The following is a 24018-nucleotide window of genomic DNA, read 5'->3' on the forward strand; positions in this document are numbered from 1 at the left end:
ACCACAGTCCCCACCATTAGCTGTACATTTTCTCCAGCCATGCACAAGAGCTGCATGCTACAATCTGCAGCAGCAGAGGTAACCCAGAGCTGTGACTGCTGAAATGCACCACCCACCCCTCTCTGTGCCCACATGCACTGCTTGGTCTTCATCAAACATACCTAATGGTAACTTTTTTTTTTTTTACAAGATATTTGACAGGGAGTTCACGGTGTGCATTTTTCTTACAGTTATGCTGTATTTTAACAAATTCTACTAAATATGAATTTTTTTTTAGAAGTGAGTAAAATGAATGGTTTCGGTCTAATGACACACTGTGTAAAATTACCAAAAGGACAAATGAGCAACATGCCTATCACTAAGTAAATATTTGATAAAACTAACAGCAAAAAACCTATTTGTGGCTGAATTTGGGATTATAGCTATGCAGACATACACCTTCTTTCCTGGTCCAAATACGTAGGGAACAATATGGTTTGGTCTTTGTTTAAGAAGTTCTAATATCAAGTGCTAGATGGGTTTGCCTGCTTTCAGTTTCAGTGTGTGCACGCAGGAAGTATGACAAGTTTGATTATCTGGCTATCTGCCTTGCGTCTATTTCTCTAGGCTTTCCAGACTTTTCTTGAACTTGCACTTCCTTTATATTTTACAGTTCCCTCCTTTTGGGGTTTGGTGAACTCAGCGTGGAATCTTTGCTCTGTTGGGAAAAGGCAGTCACCCGTCAATATCGAAACCAGCCATATGATTTTTGACCCATTCTTAACTCCGCTTCGCATCAACACGGGGGGAAGAAAGGTACGTGTCCTTTGTGTTCTGGCATAAAAGCAAGAAGATAATAGGGAATTATGTGCTACATATCTGGGCATGGGACAGGCAGTTAAAAAATGATCTAGTTTCTTTGTAATCCAGAGAATGCTGGCACTTAGATTCATAAGGATGAATCTTCTATTGGATATATCCTGCCATAAATTAATTATAAAACAAAACGACAACATTTACTTTAATAGATCTTAAGTATATCTCCAAGAATAGTTGATCAGATGAAAAACATAGGCTGGCAAAGACGTGCTCAGCTAAAAAAAAAAGTCTTAGCTAAAATTAGCGTGATAATTTCCTTTGAAAAGCAACTGCCATAACTGACTGCTTATAACCTCTGTTTCTGATCAATAATTGTCTTTAAAGATATGCATAGAAACCATCCCCTGTTTACCCAGATTTGGGTATCTGAATAAACTGCTGTGTGAAAGCAGAGCTGTTTCTGATAAGCTCGTGTGCCCACGTGCGGCTCAGGAGGTGGACTGCTGGCACACCAAAGGTAGAGGCAGAAAGCAATCTTGATAAATAATACTGCTCAAACTGGCAGAGATCTTGTCTGAGGTGTGCATATGTGCCAAAATATCACTGATAGGTCCTCATCACTGGTCTTTTTTTACTGCATCTAAGTTATTATAGGAGCTAAAATTTGTCTAAAAAGGTATTTTAAAGATTTGCTGCTTATTTTAGGCAGACAATTCTCTTCTGCTGTTCAGTTTTCTGTAGCAAAGAACAATGCAAATGGAAAAGCACTGTGACTTACGATATTGGAACAAGCAGAAACTCTAACAAAAGGTTATTCGAAAATGATTTATCTTCTCCTGTTGTCTTGACAAATGAGATTTCTGCTGGAAACACCGTGAGATGGGAATATGCTCTGTGTTTCCTATCGAGCTTCTTGTGGTACAAGTGCACACACAACAGAATTGATGTAAACCTCCTTACAGAAGTGAAAAAATGGTGGTATTGTTACTTACTGAAGGACAGTAATGCTTCCAGCTGTGGTCCACATTTCAGGGGCAAATGTACTTTTTGCTTTTTATACAGAATTGCACTGGAGTCTTTATTAAAAAAAAAAAAAAAAGATATTGATTCAAGCATTTATATAAAGAATGACATCTTTCAGGTTATTTATAAATTACAGAACGATATAACAAAAAAGTCAAGAAAGAAATGACACGGAAGTGGTCACCAAGCCAAAGGCAGGAGTTTCAGGATATACAGTGACTGCAGCGGTCCTAAGAATTCAGCTGGGTTTTGTGCCAGTTTGGGATGGGGGTAGTGTTTGATTATTAATAAAATATCAGAGGCACTGGGAGATGTTGTGTCAGTAATGAAATGTCCTTATTGCACTCACAAATGCTGTCCTGCTGCTGCCAGGCAGCGATGGGTTTCTATCATGTTATGAGAACAGGATTTGTTCTAGTTGTGGTTAATCTTTTTTAGAGGGATTTCTAAAATGGCTGAATCAAAATGCTCTTTTAAGGAAAAGCTGCCCTAAGATAATTCTTTCCTCATAGTTAAGGCTTCAGTGAGGAGGTGATTTGGCAGGCAGCATGTTTATGCTCATTCTTTGTAATGTTTTTTATAAAGTGGATATATGTTTCATATGGGCTGAAGCACTTCAGTTTTCAGGGCAATGAACCAGTTGGTATGGCAGCCAAAGAATTTCTATGACAAGACTTGACCGTGATTGCATTGTAAACTAAAGGGTTTTATGGAACTGATCCTAAGAAAAAATTATGAATTAATAAAAAAGAAATTTGCAGGTAGGCGCACACAGAAGCAAAAATGTGTGCATCTTTTGGAAAGGGAGCTGGCAGGAATTGTGCCATATGAGAGCAGCTAGATGGAAGGAAGCCTTCCACCTGTCTAGCCTCTTCCATCAGAAAGTTTGTTTTAGTATTAGTAATGGAAGACACTTTGGAAAACCATATTGGTTTTCCAATTACAACTGCAATTTTTTAGACCACTTGAGAATTAAAAGCTGTATTTTCTTGTTCCTAAAGAAAAGTCAAAGTCTAAAAGGGGATTATGAAAGAACAACATTGCCATCCTCCTACCCCAGTGCCAACAAAGGGAGAAGAGTGCAGACGGTGGCCTGTTACAAAGCAGATGACTTAACAGATACTGCTGACCTGAGGCTGAGAAGAAACTTCTTCCCAATCCATTCAGGAGCAAATGGGATGGCAATGTAATTTGCTAAGTAGATAAACCTCTTTTGATCCAATTTGCACAACAAAGTTCCAGAGAGCAATGGTAATATTGCTTTATGTGCTGTTAAACCATCGCAGTGCAGTATCAGCTCATGCAATTTACAATTCAAGTATAGTCAGATGTTATTCTGAATTGTGCTGTGTTATTTTGTATGTTTGTGCTTCTTAATTTCCTGAGAAAGTGGCTTTTCAGGTCCTCAAGGCTGAATATCATTGATACAGTTAATTGGATTTCAAGATCCAGAATCTGAGCACAAGATATTTAATGAGTTTTACATGCAGATAAATTCCCCAGAAGAAATGCTGCTTTTGAGGAAACTCCCCAAGTTTCAGCTCTATCTCAGGCCCAGTTTTGTCTCTTGATTATCCATTTTAGTGAATTGAACATGCAGCCCTTTTCAGATAAACAACCCTTTTTAATAAACAATATAAACTCTTATTAATATGCAAATCACACTTCTCCGCTCTGTCACAAAGCAAAATATAGATTTACTTTCTCTACTTTTTCCTTTGGGTTCAGTAGGCGCTGAGGCACCCAGCAACAATGCAGCAGGGTAACATCACTGCCGAGCTACTGGTGACAGGCAGCGAGTGCTGCCTCCAAAGCAGAGCTTTCCAGCTCTCATGTAGTTCTGTTACTGGCAGCAGATGAACAAACCACCCCGTTGTGCACTGAGCTAGTCCTCTGCCGGGATTTCCTCCCTCGTTCAGCAGTGCTGGCAGTATCTCTTCCGCAAGATCTCTGCCTTCGTTCCCCAATCTCCTGCAACCCATCTCATCTCCTGATTTTCTGTGGACTTACTTTGAAGAACCCTATTTCTAAGGCTCTTTATGACTGAATTGTCTGAAGCTCCAGTTAGGTGAGAAGCAGTTATAGACATGGAAACATGGTACTCTGTTTTTTAAATATAGAGCGAAAGTTTATCACAGCCCTGCACATATCGATCCGAAGCAGATCCGTGAGGTTCAGCTTTGCTGCTCTCTTGATTTGCACTCTACTATCCACAGGGGATATTTTGTTTTGCAAACCTCCTCACATTTTAAGGAAAACTTAGAATTCCCCTAGAAATTAGTAAATATATACGTATGTATAAAACACGGAAACAAACAAGAGGCCTTAGAAGTACTCTAAATGAAATCAAGACAGCAGATATACCTGCTGAAAGGCAGCAGCAGATATACCTGTGATGGTAGAGGCTACACCTGCGCCCAGCTGTAGGATTAAGAGCTTGAACACCTCACGGAATAGCAGTGCTGGGGCCGTGCTTTGTTGCAGCTGGAGCAAGAGATCGGCGAGCTTTGAGCTGGGCTGTCAGTGTGTGTCCAGGCACGGCTCCACCCGCCTGTGAACTCCACGTGTGCCACTTCTGCCTTTAGATTTTCAAGTTCTTGGCAATAGTGCTCTCAGCACAACTGATGGCTTGTTAGGATTTCTTCAGGAAATCTTTTTTTTCCCCATCTAGCATGAGCTTTGTTTCTTAGCACTTCTTGTCCATACGTTTTTTTCCACTTCTAAAAATTTGTTAAGTAACACATTTATTAGACACAAAGTGAATCCTTGCTAACTAATTTACCTTGTTAGCAATATCCTGTGTTGTAATCATTTTAAGTCATGCTTACAGGCTTAAAGCAGTAGTTTAAAGCAGGTACAGTTTGTTTAAAATCACTTTGTTTTTAAGATGAGGATGAACATTGTGTCTGAGGAAACAAACAGCTCTGTCTGCTGGCCAATGGCTGTTATGTGCTTTCTCTCTCAAGCTCAGTGTGCTAAATTAAAGTTGTTCAGTAAAATCCATAAGTCTGCTTCCTTATATGGGGCATTAATGAACACAATCACATATTATTTAAATTAATATATTTATAAATAATGGGTTCATACTATGCATCACAAGATAATGACAATATTTAGCAATTTCTAAACTAAAATAGAATGAGAGAAAAGAGATTTATGAATTGAAATCAGCTAAATGGTTTCTCTGCCAGCTAGTTCTGATTCCATGCTGTTCAATCAATTCAGAGTATTACTAGCATTTTTCTCAAGAGTGCAATATATGACAACCGCCAAGCTTTGCTTTGGTGATTGCTAAAAGGACAGATACTGGTCTGAACCATATTTCAGCACTGCAGGAATATGAAAAATGAATTGTTAGAAACGGTCCAGGAGGAATGGGTAGCAATAAGACATCAATGTCACCTGTAAACTGATTTGTGATGAATTTTTAGAGAGCTTACTAATATGATGTTTTGATTTAGAGAGGCTTTAGAAAGTCAAAAATCTAATGCAAACATCAACAACCTTAATGAATAAGAAAATGCAATATAGTATTGCTGCTTAGATAGTTTTCTGATACAGTAATAAGTGAACAGAAAATTAAAGTAGCAGGTTAAAATAACTGCTGTATATTAGCCCTCATCGCTCAGTATTTAGAAGAGGAAAAACGGCGGAGCAGCGCTTCAGAGTTATTTAGGAAAAAGCTTTTATCTGGAGTCTAGATTTTAGATTTGTCTCTAGTGGTTTGTTACTGTTTCCTTATCACTTCAGTGATGGAATCAGTTTGGAATGTGGGGACTCAGATGGGCGCCTTTGTGTTTTCCTAAGTTTCTGGTTGCTGATGGCAGTGGAACACCATTGAAATCACGAAGGAGACCTGAATGGCACTGGCATGCATTTCTACATCTCCTTCACACCATCAAGGTTTTGTGGCTTCAGTACAACTCCTCTGCTTGCCTTTCAATTTGGTCCAGTGCCATAAAACATGCTCACCTTTCTGCCGTGGGAAACTTCCTCAGAAATACTAGATACAGCAGTAAGAAGTGATTTAGAAGGCTTACTCCACAGGCTAGATTGTACTCTGTTTTGAAGCTCAGGATATGCTCTGATTTTAAGGACAGCCTCTTTTAAAAAGGTACATTAAATTGCATCTCAGTTGGTTGTGTATCAGTTAAAAGCAGAAAGGAATTAATAAGGACAAATTGTGTTTCTTGTCTTCCTTTGGCTGTGTAGGGAAGAGGAATGGGTGTATACCCTTTACCCCCATATACTTTCCACTGTGCCCCAGCCAGTGGCTGGGGGCAGCATACCAACACCATTTGATAGTACTAAATCGCTCTACTTGCATTCTGCAGTCCTGTTTGCTGCCACACAAGCAGCGAAAAGAAATACATCTCGGAGATGAATCTAGATCACAGCAGCTTCCAGGGCTACGCCAAGGGCAGTACAGCTGTGCTGAGGTGGCACATAAAAGCTCCTTTGAAGACACTTTGCCTTAACTAAGGATTTAACCTTAACCATGTATTTCATCCAGTCCTATTTCATCTAGGACTATTTAAGACCTCTACTCAAAATAGTGTTTAAACGCACTGTGCAAAGAAGCCTTCAGAAAAAAAAAATAAAGATAAAAAATGTGCATTGTTTTTGATATCATCACAGCCCTTCCATATACGTGCGTTTTTGTGTTTAGTTTTGTAAAGCATATTATTTATATGATGGACATAAATAGCTACTTTGGAGTGACTACAGCTTTTGATGCCAATGTAAATTCGTGATCTCGCTTTTCAGTGTGTTATTAGAAGTGACAGTCTGCCATAGTTCCAATACCCTAAAGATGAATTGGGATGTAAATCTCTGCTTGCTACATTAGGGGCCATTTACCAGGTACTGCTCAATTAGAAGTCCAGAAATGCTGCTATACAGACCTCCTGGAAGGTTGCCAAAGGACAGATTTGAATGCTGGAGAATGCACCCAGAACCTCACTACCACGATGGATTTGACACGCACAGAAGGCAGTGCTATTGAAGAGACTCAATCCTTTAGCCATCCAACAATAAATCTGTGTCTCTAAATCTCAACTTCAGGCTTAAACCTCTGGCACTTTATCTTGTTTATTTGACATCTTCTCACTATAAGGAAGTTATTGTCTACTCCTGGCAAGATGAATGTCGTACCCACGGTCCCTGTAGAATTACACAAAACTCCTTGATGCAAGCCTATACACACATAAATACATATATACAAAAGAATATTGTTTGGAAGCACAGCGATGTATGCCAGCATCTATGCCCAAATTTCAGATGGAATCATCCTCTATTATTATGTAAACTTTTGTACCATGTAAGTACCCATTTGTCATTACCCAGATGTCTTCATTCACCAAAGTGCCTACGTATTTGTGATGTTAGTTTGACCTTTCTGGAGGCCTCTTTGTGGCAAGAAGTTATGCAAGTTTTCTGTTAACACAAATTGTTCCCTATACTGCAGAAATAATGAAGCCCAGTTTCCTATGGAATCACATTTTAGCTTCCTTATAGCCTCTGTACCCTGTTATCACTTCACAAATACCCTCCATTACAAGGCAAAGACAGCAGAGCTGTGGCTATTTCCAAGCTCTTTGTGACAGCCAGCCTGCAAATGCACCTGCTGATTGCTCAATTGACTGCTGCTAACAGCAATCTATAATACCTTAGTTTTACCTGCCTTTCCCTCAGTACAAAATTAGTTTGGCTTCTTACACCCAATTTTAACAGAACACCTAGATATCTTCTTCTTTGTCAAAGTTGGATGAAACTGGCCAGCAAATACTGCAGTTACTGAAAGGAAAGTAGAAAACAGGTCACAAAACAGTTTGTTACTGTTATAATGAATTTTTTGTGGTATTTTTTGTTATAGGCATCTTATTGAAAGCCATATCTATGAAGGCAGGAAGTATAGAAGCAACGAATTTCTTCACCAAACAAGGAATTTCACACTCCTTACTACTATGATAAATTTAAGTTAGAGAGTCCAGTCTGGCAAAGTCTTCCAAGGGCCATTAGAAACTGTATTGTAATCTTAGGAATGTGGAAGGGCTACCGTAATTCTGAGCAAGGTCACAGCTAAAATTCTCTTACAGTTTTGTGGTCTCACAGGCCAAAAGTACACTACAGGAAAATCCGCTCAAAAGTACCCAAGCTAGCTCAGAGAAGAACAAGCACAGGTATCAGCTCAAATTATGAACCTGAGCAGGTGCTGCACAGCTGGCAGGAGCTACAAGTGGGCATCTCTGCATTGGTCTCGATGGTTTGGGAGAAACTTCTGCCTCAACAGCTCAAGTTATTTGAGTGGACTGATATTTTTCCAAATGTCATGTTCTTTAAACGCTGTTTGAAGTTGAAGGTTTGCTCAGTTCTCCTTAAAGTTTCACTGCAAATATCACCAAGATGTTTGTATGTGCCCAGCTGCTATTTGACCTCCTGTTCTCGCTCTCCCAGAAAAGTGCAAAGGAAGAAGAAAAATTGTTGCACGTGAAGACTTTGACCAGTTTTGTGATAAATATTCACCACTGAAAATGAAGATGTAATGCCCTAACGAAAGGGCCAACAAACAACGTGCTGTAATTACCATACTGCATGTATATCTGCCATGACTGTTAACAATTACCTCTCATCCTCTAAAATATAAAAATACAGAAATACAGTTGTGGATGTATTCTTGAATAAAAACTCAGAATTTCTTCTTATTAAAGCCTACGCCAGTGAAAACTCCTGCAACATTTGATAAGAATCCAGAAATCATTGCTTGGATCAACATCATTTTTAGGGTAAAAGCCTTTTTTTGGTTTCATTGGCAGATCTCTGATAAAGCTGATCATAATGAGGCATTCTCAGTCCAACCTCCTTCCTCAGCCATTTTTGGGCTTTCTTACTGTCTCATTGGCAGAATTAAATGTTTTTGGCCAGCGGAATTCTCTCGTGTCCTCTCTTCCACTTAGGCTTCTTTTCCTCAAAGCATTGTAGCTGTAAAATTACATATCCATTTCAACTTCTAAAATCATTTGTCCAGCAGTCTCTGTCCTTTTGTGCACCATTGTCCTCTGCATGAGTAATCACACGAATAAAGGGATGCGCACTGAGCCAAGTAGAAAGGAGATTCCTAAAGAGAAGAACTAGTAGGAAGTACAGAATGCATGCCAGCACTTCACTTTTCTTCCCGCTTCTGCCAGTTACCATTAGCAGGGTTGAGACTACTTTTCCTGTGAGCAGCATGGAGGTGCATATAATCAATGAATATAGGGCTGTTATAATCAAGAAATACACAAGAAAATTAGGCTAAACAGGTTATCATGTTAAAGAAGAATGGGCGGAAAGCTTACCCTTGTCCTGGGTTCACTGAGAAGACTCAAAGAAGAGCAATCTCTAAAAGAAATCCTTCCCCAGTGGTAGTCAGCTCTTAAAGGGGTCTAGGAGAGGTGGGCAAGGCCTTCACCTGTGCTCCCAGGGCTGACTGCTCACCTCAGGTGGTCAATCAGAGGTTCAGGCAGTGATTCAGCAGTTCCCATACAGAGGTGTTTACTGGAGAGACGTACTGCTGAGCTGAAAGTCGGTGCTCTATGGTGTGGGAACCCGCAGCACCCTTTAGCTGAACACCCCTCACGTAAATTAGGAACAGTATTACAGCATCTGGTGTACGTAATGGGGGAATAAAACAGCTGTGCTGGGTGAAATATTGAGTCTGGCAAATGATTACAACAAAGTTTGTAAATATTGCTTTTAGTCTGCCTGCAGTCATTGTTTAACAGCAAGGGAAGAGAGAGAGAAAGGGGCAGACAGAGAGAAGAGTTCTGCACCTGAAATTTTATGAAAAGGAGTGATACATCAGTCGAGTTCAGATTTCCTTAGAAGGTAGATCTCTTGAGATGTGATGGAATGAGTGTCCTGTACAACCAGAGTGTCTATCAGTCACATTGGCACAATGGTAAAGCAATTTCTCAGAGAGCACATATGCAATTTTTCTGTGATTGTTCTCAAGTGTTTGGTGATGGAGGGAGTTTTAGCAACAAATCCTTTACTGTAATCCTGGGAGATATCTTGAGATAAAACTGGTGCCCTCCCAGGTGTGCATCACAAACTTGAGGTAGCAGTATGGGAGAGGTTTCAGCTGCCCTCTACAGTCACAAGTTATAAAACCAGAGACTTCTATAATGAATTGACAGCAGAACAGAATATTATCATGGAATGAATACAAGGAGAAAGATAATAGAATGTTTGCATGACATTTGTGAGAAGAGGGGATTTACAACTGACAGGTTCAGATCAACACCTTATCACCCACTTTTCTTTGTGAAACTTTAGGGGGAGAACTGTTGAAGCTCTGTAGGATGACATTGCATTGTTCTGTAGAATTTGAATCTACTCAAACAGTACTTCTGTTTCTAAAGCTTCCATGTTTTGGGAACGTTCTTTAGTAGTTACCATCATCTTTCCAACCCAAATAGCTGTGTTAGATGAGGTATTGAGTCTGTCAAGTTATTACAGCAAACTTTACCTGACTGCAATCATTTCTTAATAGCAAGAGAAGATGGAAAGAGAGGAGTTTTGCACATCAAATGTTACAAGAAAGAATGATACTACTGTACAGTGAGAGTGCATGAGGACCAGCATCCAATTAGAGCATGCAGAAACTAGCTGCAAACAGACAGGAAAGTGGAACAACTCCTGAATGAGAATGGTTCTCATCTCAAGATCTGCCATTGTAGCAAGAGTCCACATAGCATTAAAGAGATATATTTTGCAATTTTTTAGCAAGATAAAAGTTACATTTCATTAAGTTTTTATGGTATTTTGAGCCCAATCAATAAGCTTTACTACCTGCATCCTCCATTGGCTCATTGCAGCTCAGTGGGCTATCAGCTCTCTTTCTAGATGTGCTATGGATGTGCAATCACACTTTACTTAATGACTAAAATGGACACCTTTGGTGATAACTGGTTCTTCAATGAGATATATAATTGTTCCCAGCTTATGCAGCCTTTATTAAATTATTATTGAAAACATAATTTCATGCTTGGTTAAGTGGTAAATTTAATTCATTCACTATGAAGAGACAGTAACAAATATGAATTTACCAGTATTACTTCTAAGAAAGGAGAGGAAGTTCAATATAGCTACAAGTATAAATGAACTCTAAGCACTTGCTTGTTCACTTTTCTCTCCCAAAACATTAAGTAGCATTCCTCCTCTTTAACAGAGGCATATCAAAATACTACAAGGAAATAACCTGCTCTCTTTGGCAAGGAAAATCTAGCTTTTTAAACAGCGGTACTTATATAAAATTAATTTTCCCCTTTATTTCTTGAATTTAAAGTGGTCCTGACTGTATTTGACAACTTAGAATAAATGCATTGTAAATAAAAGGTAGCTAGAGAAATTTTCAGTGCATTTGAAAAATGAAAGGATAAAGCATTCACTGGAAACGTATTTTCTTCATACTATAATAGAACTGATGGAACCCCAGGCTGAATTTGTATTCACACCAGTTGTTTAGCATTTGCAACAACACTTATTTCAAATGTCATAATTTTAACTTGCTAATTCAACTAACCATCCTGTAAGCGTGTGAGGTTACATTGATATATTTAAAATCTTTTTTTTTCTTAACAAAGTGATTAAATTGTTTTTGCAGCATTGCCCAATACAAACATGTATTCTAAGGTTGATGGTTTTGCCCCGTGCTGGCTGAGCTAGCACTATTTAATTTAAAAGTCCAAGTCAGTTCACGCGGTGAATAACCAGAATTAGACACCGAAATCCAGGCAGCATCTCTGGTCAATAACACAGCGAGGTGGTTAGTTGAAAAACCTGAAAACAGGGGAGCAGTAAATTCATACATCACTCCTTTTGAGTGAGAATTGGCAAACTGCTTGTCAGTAGCTGCAATGGGCCTTCTCTGTGGGAACATTCAGAACGTTAAAGACAAGAAAGGCCATTTGGCCCAACATTTTTCCCTCTAATTTACAATTTGCATCAGTTTTCTCTTCCAATGTTTTATGACGCTGTGTGGGTTTTCTTGTTCCTCTCCATAAAAAACAATGGCAATGCAGAGTTCGGAAATCCCAGGGATACCAGATTGTTGTGTGTGAAATACAGAGGTAGGTCACTGTCATTGCTTTCATGTTACGCTGCCCACCACTTCTTATCTCTGTCATCGAACTCACTGGCAGCACAGCCACTAGACGCTTTGATACACCTGCACAAAGCTTTAAAAATATCTGAACTTAATTCAACAACCTCTATCTTCCACAGGAGGGACAACTATTCTTTTTTTGTAACAAGTCTTTGATTAATTGTCCCAGGTCTTGATATTCTTTTAGATGCAGGTCATTAACAAACGCAATGAGTCCTTCTCTATTAATAAAGGAAGTGCTCTATGTAATAAAACATTTTCTCATTTAAATACTTTCTCAGTGCTTTGCTTTTTTATTATATTTGCAGCTGTTTTACAGTGCCTCAGCTGAAGCCTTCAGAAGTAAAGAACACATATATGCCCTTTATTAGCCTTTTTATCTTTGTCTATCATGATCTTAATTTTCTTTGAATGCCTGCGTCCTTCTTTGATGGTTGCATATGAGATTGCCAGTGTGACTCTCAAAAACAACAGTGCATTTTAAAGGATAAGATAGTGCCTGTGAATTCACTGCACTGCATTATTATGGCTTATCTTTCTACTTCCACAGTTTGTAGTCCTCATATGGATTTATTTCATCTGTGCTTGCGCGTTGCTTTGATAGCACCTTGTACCCTTACATCATTTGGTCTGCCTTGACTCGCCATAAAGCCTTCTACTTAAAGGATAATGTTCACGGTGGGGGAAGTATACAAGGCAATAAACAGCTTTTGCAGGTGATTAAACACACTGAAGCAAAGCCGAGGCGTCTGAAAACCCCAAAAGCAGTTTATTGTAAGCAAGGCTACACATCACAAAGAGGAGCTGTGCTCAACAAGCCACAACATTAAATGAAAGCTTTTCTTCACCTTGTCTTGCAAGACCTGCTAAGTTTTGTAGTGCTGCCTTCATTTAATCAAATAGATCTTTCCTTCTCCTTTCTAATAATGTGGGTGGCTTTCACTGTGCCAGCTACGGGAGATAGTTCCAGTGTAGTTGCTCAAGGTAAAAGCAGCAAAATGTCTGTCTTCAAATTGCAGTGGAGGTTCTGATGATAGCCCGTTCCTCCCTTCTCACCCTACAGGAGGGCCCCTTTCTACACAGCTCCTTATTTTGCTCTTGCTCCTACTCTCTTTGTCTATGTTCCTTGCTTTCCTTTTCTTGTTTTTGTTTTTCCTCTTTTCAGTGGTGTCTTTACCTCCACTTTCCTCAGCACATCAAAGTATTGCTCACAGTGCCGGAGCCTGGAGCAGTTCTCACTGTGAGGAGGAGGTTAGAAGCAGGACTGCTGTGAGCACAACCCTTGGAATGCTAGGGAGTCTGCTACACAAATGGCTTTACTGCTTTCGTAATGCTTGGTTAACAAAAACAGAACTGCATTTTAAGCAAATATGATCTACTAAAGCACACAACTATCAAAAGTACTTTCTTTAAAATCTTTTTTACATTATTATTCCAATAGAGGACCATTTCATAAGCTTACATCTTTCTCTGGGATTCCCAATCAAATACAGACAATATAATTGCACTTGCCGTTTTTCAGCCCCAGCTCACCAGCACACACAGCAATTCCAAGCAGTAGCTCACTGAGGTTGTTGTCTCTTACCTTGTCCTTCAATCATTGCTACAAAAGCAACATTTTAATGGAAATGAACACTCATTTTGGTGTACAAATACATTCTAATAGTGTTTTCAAAAGCCCTGTGTTCATTGCATTGTTTTCTCAGACGAACATAAATCCATTGTAAATCTGGTTTAGCCACGTTATTACTGAAACATGGATTTATCCCTGAATATCTTTATCCAGTGTGCCCTGTTAACTTTGGCTAAAAGGCGAGAGCCTGAATCACCAAAACTAAATAGAGAGGCACAGCATCCCTGAGCAGCAAGCACTCTCATGGTTGACTGGGATTATTCCTCACAGTGGCTAAACCTCAAACTCTCTCTCTTACTTTTGTTTTGTCAACCGCTCAATAAATGGGAGAAGAAGGAAGAAGAAGCCATTTCCATTAAAAAGATTGAAGAGGAAATTGTCTGAGAGATGTCTGGGACCATATTTTTAAGGTGATTACCTTCCTAATGAGGATTTACAAATGTTCTGCACCCCATTTTCATCAAGAGAAGTTAATGCCAGAATTACTCTGTCTTTAAAAATCACTTCTTGTGCCTATTTGCATCTTAAGGATTGAATCACTTTTTTAAATCTGCCCCTTCGACTTCTGCAGAGTAAATGATCACCTAAGGCAACGTTGTTCTGCACTATAGTAAACAGATTTCTAATGCTGTATCTTCATCTGGATGCTTTCTCACTTTAGCCACAGTTAATATGGAATATACAGCTGCCTGAAAGGAAGATTGATTAATTTCAGGTCGTTTATTGAGTATTTTGTGATTCACATCAAGATCTCATCTATTCCTTCTGCATTCATATTTTATAGCACTTCAGCTGGTCAATCTGATTTGACTCAACACTTTGACAGGCGTGGTGGCTGCAGGTATATAACACAGATCATGGACTCAATTCATTTCCCAACTATTTATCTTATCCTGAGGTTATTTTGTGAACTTGTGGCCTTTTGGCTGTGAGCAGGTTAAGCAGGCAAAGGCAGGTGAAGCAGAGTGCCAGCTGTGCAGGGGGAAGCGCCTTGCTCACATGCGCCATCTCATTGCAGTGCTGCACATCACGATTGCGTTCCTAACAATGCAGCAATTACTTTTAAAGCCTAAATTTACATATTAGGTCTAGGTTTACTTAGTAATTATTGATTAGGATTGTTACCCCAAACTGTTACCTGATTCTCTTCCTGGAGCAGCTCCATTTTTGTTGTTTTGACCCTTAGGGCTGCAGTACAACCCCTGGCTAACACCTTTATCTCAGAAGGCTGAGCAATCTGGTGACCATGTGCTCCCGACGGGTCCTCCTTCCTACAAATCACATTTCATGTTCAATCTCTGACTTCACTTTGCTTTGCAAACATGCTAAAACTACTTTAAACTTCAGAGAAAGATACAATAAAGTTCCAAATAGCAGGTTCTAAGTTCTCAAGCTTTTTGTAGTCGATGTGCTGACGGTGGATGACTTCCTCCTCTGACCGCAGTACTTTCAGCATCTGGCTTTTGTAAACAACCAAGGCCGCCCTGCAATGATGGTGTTTGGGCTGCGGCCGAAGCTGCGCGGCTGCTGTATTTACAGTACAGTAGATGTCAAATAACAGTCAAAGTAATTTGGGCATCATGGGAAATAATAGGAGTGATTCTAGTGCTTTCTGTGAAAACCTTCAAATTCCCATTTCATTAAAAATTCCACTCTGCAGCTGGTAGCAGAGATTACTAGGTTTCACCATCTGTGCAGATTAATGTTTCCTAAAGGAGAATGAGTGCAACAGATGAGATGCTGTCTTTTCAGATAAAACAAAAACCCAAAGTAGAATCTCTTTTCTGACTCTTGCATCTTACACCTGTTTTCTTTAATCACATGACTGAATTGTTTAGGACAAGAGATTCCAGCTTTCCTTAAAGCTGATTAATTTTAAGGCTGCAGATCACCAAGATGTCTGTGGGCTTGTAGCAACGTAGAATTGTTGATGGGAAGAGTTAGATTACTATTAGAAATGAGCTGAGCACTTTCTTTAGATGATATTCTGCTCGCATCCAAATAAAATGACCTCACCCAAACATGCCTGGTGACTCAAAGGCATCACCATACGTGTTGCAGGCTGGATTAGCAATGGCAAACCAACATGTGGAGGATCAGTTGCTTAAAATCTACGCCCTCGCTGTTTTCAGTCTCATCTCTTTCTTTTCTGCTGGCCATTACCAATCTTTCCGGGGAAGCAAGCATGTGATTCATTTAAATTGTGTTTTTAATCAATTCTATGTCACTACATATCTTACAATGCTATAATTTTCAAATTACATTAGCTTCACTGAACACCAAACACGGAAATAAATTGTTGGCAGTGATCACTGTATTAGGACAAATCACTAAAATTAATAGAGTTTCTGGAGTTGCCCGGAAATAGGATCATTAATTTGATTATTTCTTGAGGGCAAAAAAAGAGAACAGAACAGACAATTACGGTGACCTTGAAACATCCACCACGCTTACCGAGCCCGGGATTCCCGGTGTGCAGGCATGCCTTGCCTCCAACAGAAGCTGTTGAGCCTGCTGGTGGATAGGCAGAGGCTGGTGCCGGACACAGGCGGTGTGCAGCAGTGGCACGCAGGCACTGCCCGCTGCTGGGCAGCTGCAGAGCTCCACATTTGTTCCTGGCAGAGGCGCTCAGCCATGCGAGAGGAACAGCCGTGGTATGGGGTATTACCATCCATATGGATTAAACATGAAAAAAAAACAACACCCCAGAAACCAATTACTAATACAAACACGGAAAGTGGATAATTAAACTTGCTGGCAACACTGGTCCTTGCTCTCCCTTGCATTTTCCTTTTATTGAAACCCAGCTGTTCTTTAGCTGTTGCCAAGGGTAACCAGCAGTGACATTCAAGGTCATCGATGAAAAGCAAGCCTTTTTCCCATAAATATTTTCCACTTTCTCAGAATCTTTCATCTTAGAATAAATTCCTTTAAAACAACAACTTTTGGTCCTTACAACACTCTTGTTTTGGTTTGATTTCCGCTCCCTGCTCTCTTTGCTCTGACCGTTACTGCTCTCCATGCTAATTGTAAGGAGCAGTACCCCAGTAGCTCAGTGTTCAAACCATGTCTCCAAAGTGTCACCAAAGCCTCTCTGTCTTCCTTTAAGGCAGGCAGGGGACTGCAGAGGAGTGCTTTGTAAGGCTCCCAGGATCACTGCACCACCAGAGCCCTGAGCCAGGATCCCCTCTCCCATTCCTGCATATTCTTCTTGAACCACAGCAAGTCTCTTCATTTTGCTATTTTGCATATGCTACGCTTTTCTTTTCCACTTACTGTATAGCTGGACATTCATTTTTTATATAGTTTTCTTGCCAAGCAAATAATGTATAGTCTTAAAGCACTTTCAGAAGAATAAAGTCAGAGTTTCATGGGAAGATGGGGAAAAAAACCATTCTTTTTATGTGAATTTTGCAGAGATTCATCTCATAATTCTACTTCATGCAATTTTGAAGTGGTTAAGAATACCCCGTATGGTTTACGTTTGCTTTTTATTCTGCCTCTTATTTAACCTGCATTTGCCCATCGCTCATTTTACACTTTTCATGTAAATAAGCTGTCTGATGATGAACAAGAGAGAAATCAATATTTTCACACATTTCATATTGAATGTAAATTTCCTATGCGTTTCTACTATTTTGTCAACTTTCCCAGCCAGTATTTTTCTCTAAGAAGATGCTCTTAGGACATGAATATCCAGGGGTAGGGGAAGCAAATCGCAGAGGTGAGCAGATCTCCTGTTGATGCAAGGGGGAACTTCACTTGCTTGTGTGGTGCTTAATTTGGAAATGAGTGTTTTACCTGTAGTTTGACCCAGATTTTCCTACATGATATCTGGAAAACAGAGGGAACGAGCACAACAGACATCAGTCTGTACTCAACACTGGCCCTGATCTGAGAGCCCGTATTTTAAAGTTTCATAGCCACCAACTAGAAGGTGTCAGGAGACCTGTCTGCTTATCTGGGAGGGAATTCTCTCTTCCAGACACAGCACAGCACAGCTTCTTAAGAACTGCTTATTTGGCACCTAAGAGCCCTGGAAGTGGTTTAGGCAGGATTATGGGAAGTGCAAATGACAGTACGTACCTATTTTTTTATAATGATTAAGTATTAATTACTTGCAGCGTAGGTAGAAATATTCTTGAATTCACCAGTGGGCTTTATAGCTTTCTTATGAAGCTTCCTCAATGGATAAATGTCAGATCCCATCTTAGCAGAACAACGTTGCTGAGCGCTGCTGTCACTGCTGTGGGATGGGAGCTGAGGACTCAGCTAAAAGAGAAGCAGCTGCAGGCTCACCTGCTCTGCTCAGCCTCTGCACCAGGGAGTGTCAGCAGAAGGAGCAGCCTGCATCGCAGCACGGGCAGCGGGTAAGAAAGGGCCCATGCACACAGCCCAGCAAGGTCCAGTCCAGCAAGAGTTGAAGATGGATGGGATTGTCTCTCTTCACAGAAAATCATTACTGTTAGCTCAGTTTTTACACCTGCATTCCCTGAGCACCAGGAATGCATGCAGCCCGGGTCTGGAGAGCACAGAGGCATTTTTCTGCCGCCCAGAGCAGCTTTATGGATGGATACAGAAATTCAGAGTGCATCACTAATTGGAGGAGTGTTTGTGCCTCACTGCGGCAGCCATGGCTGCTCTTCTCTTCTGTTTTATCTTTCCTCCTTTCTTCACTTCACAGTCTAAATAACTGCAGCAGCTTTCAAACTTAATTTGCATCCTGCACAAAGTAGATGACAGAAACTATTTTTTACGTTGCTGCAGTAGAATTGATTGTAGGAAGTTTTGCAAGGAAATCTCATCAACCCTTTTTTTCTATCAAGAGGGAGAATATTACATTCAAATCCCGTTCCTGCCTGCTCCCCTTAAGCCAGCTTTCCTCTAGGCAGCCTGCTCTCCCTTGCACGAGGACATTCACACCTGTCAGCACGAGCTTTTCATTTTGTGACAAATAAGTAGGGCGATGGAGAAAGACTCATTGTTTCACACTTGCATGTGTGATAAAGGATCCCATATACTTTCCTTCCTAAATGAATATTTCTGGCACTGGGACTTGTATTTGGAAAATAACTCTTCTATTTGGAAAAATACTCTTCTATAAACATAGATGATTTCAGAACAATGACTGAAATGAAATTTATTTCCATGTCTGGGAAATAAAATGAACTTGCACCTTTTGATGGTCAGGACAACCATCCTTGTGCTCTTCAAGTTTCTGGAGACCATTTGCATGTTCCATTTTGTTTTGCTTGTGGTTTTGCCCCCCCACTGACATCACAGGTAACGTGTGTGAGAGCTGCTCCTCTGAGCAGATTTTGGAAGTGTGTATTCAACGTTTGTATAACCCCAATTAAGTCTAGTGCATTCAGATTTGCAGATTAATGGAATTATATGAGGCCCAAAAGACCTTTTTCCTCCTTATACAGATTATTGCATTTGTTTCAATACATTGTTCAAATGAGTTTGTCGAGATGTGGGCCATAAGCATCCTGCAGTTAGCTGTGAATGAAATACCATCAAAACCTTGCTCAGTATTACAGACATTCATTAGAGCTGATTTTTTTCTGCAATACACCCGCAGGAAACTGGGCACAAGGTGAATCTCCTTGCTGCCTGGTGAAACAAGATGTTTCTGCACACCATGCTGTGTGCCACTACCCCTTTCTTAACAGGAATAAGAAAGCAGTAGTTGTGCTGTCATGGGAGCATAAATATTTCATAAGATACTTCGGGATGTTTCTGCCTCATACTTCATTCAGAAAATAAAAGTATGCTGACCATGTTTCAAGTTCATAATGAGTCAGAGCTATTTCATGTGCCTAAAATTAATGGAAGAACTTTTTAAAGTATAGGACACATAATTAATTAAAAAATAAAGTCCATAGCATGAGTTAAGGCTGCAAAGAAACAACAAAAAGACTGCAGCTGTGCTTGGGACATGACAAAGGCTATTTGAAATCCCTGATGTAGAGATATTTACTGATATAAATCCAGAGATACAGCACCAGAGTTCTACTCTGACACTATTGGTTTACATCGTTCATTGAATTAATATCATGTTAGAAAGTTCCCAGTGCAGATGTGTTTAGAAACACTTGGGCTGAGCATGTCAAGATGCTGAGCTGACAGATGTCAGCTTTGTTGAATGTTCACAAACCAAACCTGTTTGCTCACAGCTGTCTCAAATGTCAGAAATCTGTGTTTTTAAAATATTCCCATAAGAACTTGTTCCACCGCTCTGTTCGTCTTTCCACTGACTAGATTTTTTCATGTTCAGTTTCTTTTGGTAGACAACTGACTGATTAGCTGCTCAGAGGTTGCAGATGTGCCTGTTTGGAACTACAGGCTCTCGTAGAACATAATATTCTCTCCTTTTTGATAGTTTTCCCTAGTATTCCAGTTTAAAATTGTGAACTGAGTGGTGAGGAGAATGTCAAGGGAGTGCTTATATTTCTTGTGGGAAGGCTGCAAGAGATACAGAGAACAGGTACAGTGCAGGGAAATGCAGAGAAAAAGGAAAGACAATGTTCAGATAATAAGAGGGAAAGCTGGTTTAAGTGGCCAATGCAGCCTGAAAAAAGAACGAGTGCCTAATGGAAGTGGTCTGCTCATGGTGCGGAGCACTGTACTCTGCCAAGACAAGTTTGACCAGCAAAGTAATCTTTTATGCAACTTCATAGATGTATCTTGCTCCTTGTGTGCAGCCTCTTCAGAAAGTTGTTGTTATGTAATCCAAAGCCACATCAGCACTTAAATGCCAGGTGCTGTGAAACTCGTGTTAAACATTCACTGCATGGGCTGCTTCTGCTGCCTGAGTCTTGGATCAGGGTTAAGACAAAACATGAATTTGCAACAGGCAAAATATTTGTAATCTCTACTAATTGGGAAAAAAAATAGTAAGGTCACTTTGGCATCAAATCATTTTCCAGCTGGTTCTGGAAAATCTTAGAATGCTGCAAGAGCAGCTGCCTTGGTTTGGAGGGGTACTGGTGAGTTGAAGCCATAGGTTTATCATCCATGGACTTGCCTTGCTTATGGCAGATGGGCATCAACTGAGTATTCTTGTTTTCTTCCATTTTAAAAGCCAGTGTTTCCTCAATGAAAAGTAGAACTAATTGGAATTCTGCATAATAAGATAGTAGTCTGACTCATGCAGGAGCCTGCTACACACATCGGTTTTTCTGAATGGAGCCGAATGCATGCTGCCTACGTGAACTCTCATTCCCTCACAGCTCTTCCAGTTTCACCTAAACTCTTTGTGGTATGGTTCTTCAAACATCCAAGCAAAGGATGTTTACAAAGGAAGACAGCATTTCTAATGAGTGATGTGAACATACTTGGAAAAAAAACCCACTCAAAACTGTTTTCACCTGATCTTTACAAATTCATCTCACAAGTAATGAGTGCAGAACCCATCCCTCAATCTCTTCCGAACCTGAAACTTTAGCAAATGAATCATTCACAATTTTTTTATAGGAGAAACTTCCTGGATATGCACCTTGAATCTGTCCACAAATCCTTAAACTGGAGTAGTCTACCTTATGAGGGTTGAAAGAGAGCCACCTACTTCTCAGCTCTGCCTGCTGCCTCAGTTTCAACCTGAATTTTGAAGCAAGTTAGTTGAGAAAACAAAACTGAAAAGCAGCAAGTACTGTAACTTTCCAAGATAAAGCAGTGCTGGTTCCAGGTTGCACCTGCTCCACTGAGCTGTAAAATACAAGCATTAAAGTAATAATACTGTTTATTGTCCTGAAGAGAACTGGTACCTGATGTCAATGCTTTCCCTCTGGGGAAAGGGGAGAGGGAAAAGGTGCATCAGAAGGAGCATGCTGGCTGGGAGGGGAGCCCAGTGGGGACTGGGACTTCATGGCCACCAGCCTCCATTTGGTGCTACAGCTTTATGGCAGAGAATAACTGCAGTGCTAGGAAGATTCAGGAAGTAAACTGCTGATGAAGCAGAGATCAGGAGTTTGGAGAGTTTTTCATCTGGATGAATGCATAGCTTTTTCTCTTGCAGGCTTCTATCTTGAGCTACAAATTGATCCCAAACCAAATCATCCAATCCAAATAGGCCAAAGTCGAAATGGCTTAAAATCAAGTTCCATCTAGCATTAATAAGCAAAAAGTATCACTCATCTTTTCTGACATTTTCCTTTGCTTTTAGTTTAACAAGAACCGAATTTTTATGGGACATTTTTTAACTCAGTTCTCTTACTTGCTTTCTAGTATGGCTGAGTAAAGAATGCTGGAAACACGCATTGCAACCATGTTAGACTTTAATGAATAAAGTGCTGGAGTACTGCAGGTTTAGTGTGAGGCTAAAAAGGTTAGGTCTGAAAAGAGGAGAACAGTTGCCATTTTTATTTTATAATATAAGCAGTAGCATAAATAATTAATCTGTGTTTCTATTAAGGAATATTCTATTGTTCAAGGAGAGGATAAAAATTGGAGCAGTGTGGAAGGGTCAGTGAGACAAACGTGCCATGGCATGGAGTTGTTCGGTTACCAGTAAAACCAGATAGTGTGAACATATTCCTGATAATGCAGAGATTCTGCAAGTTGTATTAGCTTTGCCAAAGAATCTCTACTGCTGTTCGTTCATTTTTAATGCTTGACTTGTATACCTCGCCAGCAGAATGAATAATTATTACCATTCTGCTTTTGTTTGTATTCTCTTATAGTTTGACATATTCTGCAACATCAAGATGAGAGTCAAACACCAGCAGTAAATTAAACTTACTGCCATGGAACCTTTACTGTTTCTGTAGATCACATCAGTTGACACTGGATGAATGATACAAGATAAAGAAAAATGTTCATGTTAAAAACCATGAGTGGGATTTAAAACTGTCTGAGCACTTGTGTTCGATTCAAATACTGATCCAGGTTTAAGACAAATTAAAATGTGACTTGTCTGCTCCAAAACATCACCATAGCCCTCAGTACTGCTGCTGCTCAGTGACTTGGCTTCTGCCCTGCTCACGCACACCTCTGAAGTGGGAGGCGGAGTCCAATTTAGCACCAGATGTGTATTATAACAAAATATTATATTTGTAACGCCACCCATGGGCAGTCACAGAGGCAGGGCAGCAGATCCTGGGCTCAGCAATGTAGAGCAGGTTATCTTCTCTCGGGTAACAGTGCCAAGGCGTGGAAATCTCTTGTCTTTTCAGATTGGCAACTTGAGTATCTCCTCAGAGAATTTTGCAAATTGTTAATTATAAAAAGGCAGTAAAATTGTAAAATAAAAGACCATGATTGCGATTTTGGGCTACACTGCTGAGCCATAAGTGCCATAGAACCTGAGTTATGGGAAGAAATTAAAGGAAAATTAAAGCTGAAAAGCTTCCAACAGTGAGAGCTGCTAGAGCATGAAAAGGGTCTCCCATGTAAAACTGCAGATGCTCTTCTTGCCTGAGTCTCAAAACTGGGCTGGACAAAGTACTCTATAAGGAGCCATGTGGAGGAAGCCTTGCAAAGCAGTCTTTTTTCCTGATGTACCCAATGCACTCCGAGAGAATATGAAAGACACGACAGCTTTGACAGCCCCTGTTGCATTGCTTCCCTTCCCAGTGCTGCTATTTTACTTTGTTATTACATAAAAGTATTTGATTGAAGTATTTAGTTACTCTCTCACTATACCAGTCAACACCTTCTGGAACAGGAGAAGCCTTCATGAATCTGCTTATACATGGAGGTGCCCTTCATACACATCAGTATGCATTAATATTCCTTTACCCTACTTTGTTCATTCTTCCTAGTATCAGGGTCATGTAGCAGCCATCTTGAGTGCTTTAACTTAAAATATTTACATGGGTTCCGTAGAATTTTTTCAGAGCAATTTCTGTGTTTTTGGTGTGTGTATGTATTTTTATTATTATTATTATTAATGACATTCATGAAGGAGTTTATAAACACTCGTATGCATTTCTTTCAAATCTGTTTTTCTGTGACTGTCCCGCATACCACTGGATATGACAGTTTCTATCTGGTTTTATTTTTGGGGGCTGAACACAAACATAGAGTTTGTCTGTGGATATTGCTGTTGTCTGCTGCTCTGGTAGCTCCTTATGCTCAGTCTTTTTAATGATTATATACAGTTCATCTTCTAAATGCCTTTTCTGCTGTTTACTGGAGTTGTAAAGTATTCACCAACTTCATGAGATGTGACCAGTTCATAAGAAGGAAAGGAGATTTGATTATTTAAATCGCATGGAAAAATATGCATGCTGTCAAAACAAAGAAATGCGTAGGATTTTCACACTCATACAAATCAGGAATAACTGTATTTAGACTAGTGGACTGATAGCACTACAAACCCAATTTAAATGTCAGTAAAGTCAGGTCTACCGATTCCCTGTATGAGAATATCTTAGTTTTAAAGATCATTTTGTATTCTGTAAGATGTTTACCT

General features: G+C 39.9%; 1 protein-coding gene across 3 annotated transcripts in view; it reads left to right on the plus strand.

Moving 5' to 3' along the window:
- Positions 1-24018, plus strand: part of CA10 (carbonic anhydrase 10) — a 157085-nt gene that overhangs the window by 64538 nt on the left and 68529 nt on the right. For all 3 annotated transcript variants that reach the window (XM_010721589.3, XM_019621780.2, XM_019621781.2), the window contains one exon: positions 653-795. In XM_010721589.3, coding sequence (XP_010719891.1) covers positions 653-795 — 143 coding nt within the window. The remainder of the gene's footprint in view (positions 1-652; positions 796-24018) is intronic.

Source organism: Meleagris gallopavo, chromosome 20 (genome assembly GCF_000146605.3).
Source record: "Meleagris gallopavo isolate NT-WF06-2002-E0010 breed Aviagen turkey brand Nicholas breeding stock chromosome 20, Turkey_5.1, whole genome shotgun sequence".
In the NCBI taxonomy this organism is placed as follows: domain Eukaryota; kingdom Metazoa; phylum Chordata; class Aves; order Galliformes; family Phasianidae; genus Meleagris; species Meleagris gallopavo.